This window comes from Mustelus asterias, chromosome 16 (genome assembly GCF_964213995.1).
Source record: "Mustelus asterias chromosome 16, sMusAst1.hap1.1, whole genome shotgun sequence".
Classification (NCBI taxonomy): Eukaryota; Metazoa; Chordata; class Chondrichthyes; order Carcharhiniformes; family Triakidae; genus Mustelus; species Mustelus asterias.
Genome location: NC_135816.1, coordinates 85,419,474 through 85,423,511, shown reverse-complemented (window position 1 = coordinate 85,423,511; position 4,038 = coordinate 85,419,474). Strand labels below are relative to the sequence as shown.

At 40.9% G+C, this 4,038-nt stretch overlaps 1 protein-coding gene across 1 annotated transcript; it reads right to left on the bottom strand.

Annotated features, from left to right (window-relative positions):
• Window positions 1–692: 692 nt before the first annotated feature.
• Window positions 693–2,394, bottom strand: LOC144505378 (putative G-protein coupled receptor 139). Its single transcript, XM_078231493.1, has 2 exons — window positions 2,325–2,394; window positions 693–1,603 (listed from the first exon to the last, which is right to left on the bottom strand). Exons 1-2 carry the CDS (start codon window positions 2,392–2,394, stop codon window positions 693–695), a joined length of 981 nt encoding a protein of 326 aa, XP_078087619.1.
• Window positions 2,395–4,038: the final 1,644 nt, after the last annotated feature.

Genomic DNA, 4,038 nt, shown 5'->3' with positions numbered 1-4,038 from the left:
ATGTGTTCTGTGTGTGTATGTGTGCGTGTGTGTGTGTGTGCGTGTGTGTGTGTGTGGGTGTGGGTGTGTGTGCGCGTTTGCATGTGTGTTTGAGTGTGTTGGATTGGCTGAAAATGGAAGAAAATAATTTGAAATAAAGCCATGCATTTGCTCTTGTTGGCTTATTTAATTGGGAGAAATTCAGTGGTGCGTATGTGTGCCTTTGTTGCATTTGTGTGTGTTGTGTGCTGTGTGTTTGCATTATGTGTGTTTGTGGGTGATTGTCTGTGCAATGTGTGTGTCTTGTGTGTGTATAATGTATGCATTTATTGTTGTCTGTGCAGTGTGTGCGCATGTGTGTGGTATGTATGTGTGTTTGTCGGCGCAGTGTGCATCTGTATGTGTGCGTTTGTGTTGTGTTGCTTGTGTGTTCCTGTCTGACGCCACTGCTGTAGTCCATCATCGTTTATTTTCGATTCCTAAATTTGAAACGTTCTATTTTTGCAGGGGTAGGTTTTGTTTACTACCGAAAAAAACAAAGGTAAAGGAAATGGGAAAGCAGAAAACAATGCTACATCAACCAATTACCCGAACAGGAAGGACATGTCCACGTAGAAGTAATCCATTTCCAAATCTTCGGAAGAAAGGACATCTTATGATGGAACACATGCGGAAATTTAGATTTTCACAGAGTTTTCCCTAATTTTGATTATTCATACACGCATTTTCCCTAATCCCACCATTAGTCTCCATGGAAATTTCACCACATTCTTCAGTTCTTCTCTGAATTTGCTCTGGGTCGCTGCATAAATACATGGGTTTTGGAAGCAACTCAAAAGCTTCAGGAAAGCCCCGGTTTCAGTGGCGATGTATGCAGGGTTTTTGTGGTTGCCTTGATAATAAATGGTGTTTGAAAGTCTGGTAGTTACTAAAGTGATGGCATTTGTCAACCACAACAACATAAAACTGATTGATATCGTGAACAGCAAAATTATGGATTTCCTTCGGTTTTCCATCTTGGAATCACTATGATCTTCACTCCGCTGACCCCGGAGCCCAGTACGAACTCTATTGGCTACTAAAATACGTCGGACAGTAAATGTATTGAATATGACAATTAGAGTAAAAGGAAGCCAAACCACCCAGGCACTGTGAAACCAAACATAGGCTATACCCGGAGATGAAGACAAAAAAGCCACACTCGACCGGCAGCCCCACTGCAGCTTGTTAATTATTTGCTGAGGTTCATATGCAAACAAAACCGGAATGCCCTTTAACAAGACCAGTATCGGTACAGTTGCTACAACTGTTGTTGCTGCTCGTTTGGTGCAGTACTTCGTTTTAAACTTCTGGCAGCAGATTACTACACATCGGTCAAATGTGAAGCTGACAGTGAACCAAACAGAACAATCGAGAGTGCCCATAGTCATATAAATAATGGTCCTACATACAGGAGTGTAGGACAAGACAGAAAGTGGAATGTGATAACTGAATATATAATACACCATCACATTAATGATAATGACCAATAGATCTGCTGTCGCCATAGCCATCATGTAAACAGACATACATTTGGAAAGGCCACAGTTTCCTCGGGAAAGAATTACAATTGTCAACAGGTTCGCTGTAAGAGAGAGGGAGAAACAGAACAAATAACATTACACTGTCTGACTGAAATAGATATACAAATACCTGTTAATATCATTTGAATTCATTGTTTGTGATTATAAAAATAGGATACATAACCACACAACTAAATCTAATTTATTTATTAGTTGCAAGTAGGCTGAAATTCACAGTGCAATGAAGTTACTGTGAAAATCCCCGAGTCCCCACCTTTCGGCGCCTATATGGATACACTGCGGGAGAATATATCATGGTCAATTCACCTAACCGACACATCTTTGTACTGTGAGAGGAAACTGGAGCACCCGGATGAAACCCACGCAGACACAGGGAGAATGTGGAAACTCCACGCAGACTGTGACCGAAGCCGGAATCGAACACAGGTCCCTGTTGTGAGGCAACAGTGCTAACCAGTGTGCCACCATGCTGTCCCCAATAATTAATGTGCTGCTACAGATCTCACTCTCTGCTGGATGATATGGCAGTTAGAAAATCTACTTAAACATCTGTTGGACATTCACAGAACACTCTCATCACAATTGTAATGATTTCAGGTAAAGGGAAACACGAAAATATGAACAAATTATTCAGGCGTATTTTCCTGCAACTATCCAGTTGGAAATGTTACCATCAGGGAAATTAATTCCCCTATCCAACGTGTGATACGAACAAACAGATAGTTAACATTGATCAACAACAAACAGGATAGAAGAACTCACCGGGAAAACTAAAAACTGCAAGAACCGGGTAGTAAATCTCTTTCACCAGCAGAATAACTGATTTCCCCATTTTCTGTGAGAGGGAATGACATTTGAAGGAGCTGTAAGTGTCTGAATGGCACACAAACAAGGAATGCAAGATAATCTATATTTATACATGTACTAAAACTCCAGGGAATCAAACAGGTTTAATCATCACTGACATTAGTTATAGTCATTTAACAAATATACTCATCTGATACATCAGATTAGATTTCATTTATTTTTCCACAACACGTAACCAGAGCATTTAATTTTCACTTCGCTAGATTGTCTGATGTGTCCATAACTTTAATTGATTCTGATATATTGCTTCCTGGTTTTCTTCATTCTCATCACCACACACCATCATATCAGTATCTAAATCCCATTGCTCTCCTGTCTCTGTCATCTCTTCTTGATGTTGACATGTTTCTGGACTAAATGACGAGTTTGCATCATAAAAGACTTGAAGATTTTTCCTTCCAGTTGATTTAATATTTTTCTATCACACAATACTCAATTGTGTATCTTCTCATTAAATGCACCAACCAGAGAAAATGCATGAATTCATTTCAATTTCCTTGCTTCCATCTTCTGACAGTCGTGACTGACACTATATACTTGAGACAATTTGCTTCCTCTTTCCCTTCACCCAAGATCTTATAATTCCATTCCCCTTCTTTGAGCTCAGACTGAGATTACAAGCACAGCTTCTCTGGTCTACCGACACTCATATGCCTTTCTTCCAATGTATTTCCTCAGCTCTCTGGATCGTCAGCCATGTTCCCATCATCCCTCCTCAAAGTTAAAAACCATCTACGACATTATTGACCTGGGCACTTCCTGAATCACTTCCTTAGTTCGAGCAGCAATGACAATCAGGAATAGGAAAGGAGTCAGCGCCGATCTTTAGTGCAATCTAAGTTTGATTTTCATAACCTCCCCAGCTCTGCTTTTTATTCTTGCCTGGTATTTCTGTTTATATGTCCCCGAATAGCCATATGCAATTATCATGGACTCTTTAAGCGACTTAAGGCACTTTCACACGTCATCTTTCAGCTGACTTTGATATGTTTCCTCTCAGTAGGTGAATGCAATCTTCGTGTTGTATTGGTCTTCCAAATATTTCTCCATCACCTTTCTCAAACCAAAAATCACATCAGTGTTGCTTCGTCTTGGCATAAATCAAAACCAAATTCATGGATATCCATTTTTGTAGGGGTTGGCAGAGTGCTACAATGGTTAGCACTGCAGCCTCCCAGTGCCAGGGACCCGGGTTTGATTCCCGGATTGGGTCACTGTCTGCGCAGAGCCTGTACGTTCTCCCCGTGTCTGCATGGGTTTCCTCTGGGTGCTCCGGTTTCCTCCCACAGTCCGAAATATGTGCTGGTTAGGTGCATTCGTAATGTTAAATTCCCCCACAGTGTGCCCGAAAACGCACTGCAATATGACGACCAGGTGATTTTCACATCGCTTCATAGCAGTGTTAATGTAAGTCTACGTGCGACGCTAATCAATGAACTTGCACAATTTTCCATGCTAAATTTTCCCTCCGTGTACCTTAACAGGCGCCGGAGTGGAGAAACCACGGGATTTTCACCATAACTTCTTTGCAGTGAGCCTCCTTGCGAAACTAATGAATAAACTTTCAGAAAATTAGTGTTAAGGGAGTTATAACAGTTTCGTGAATGAT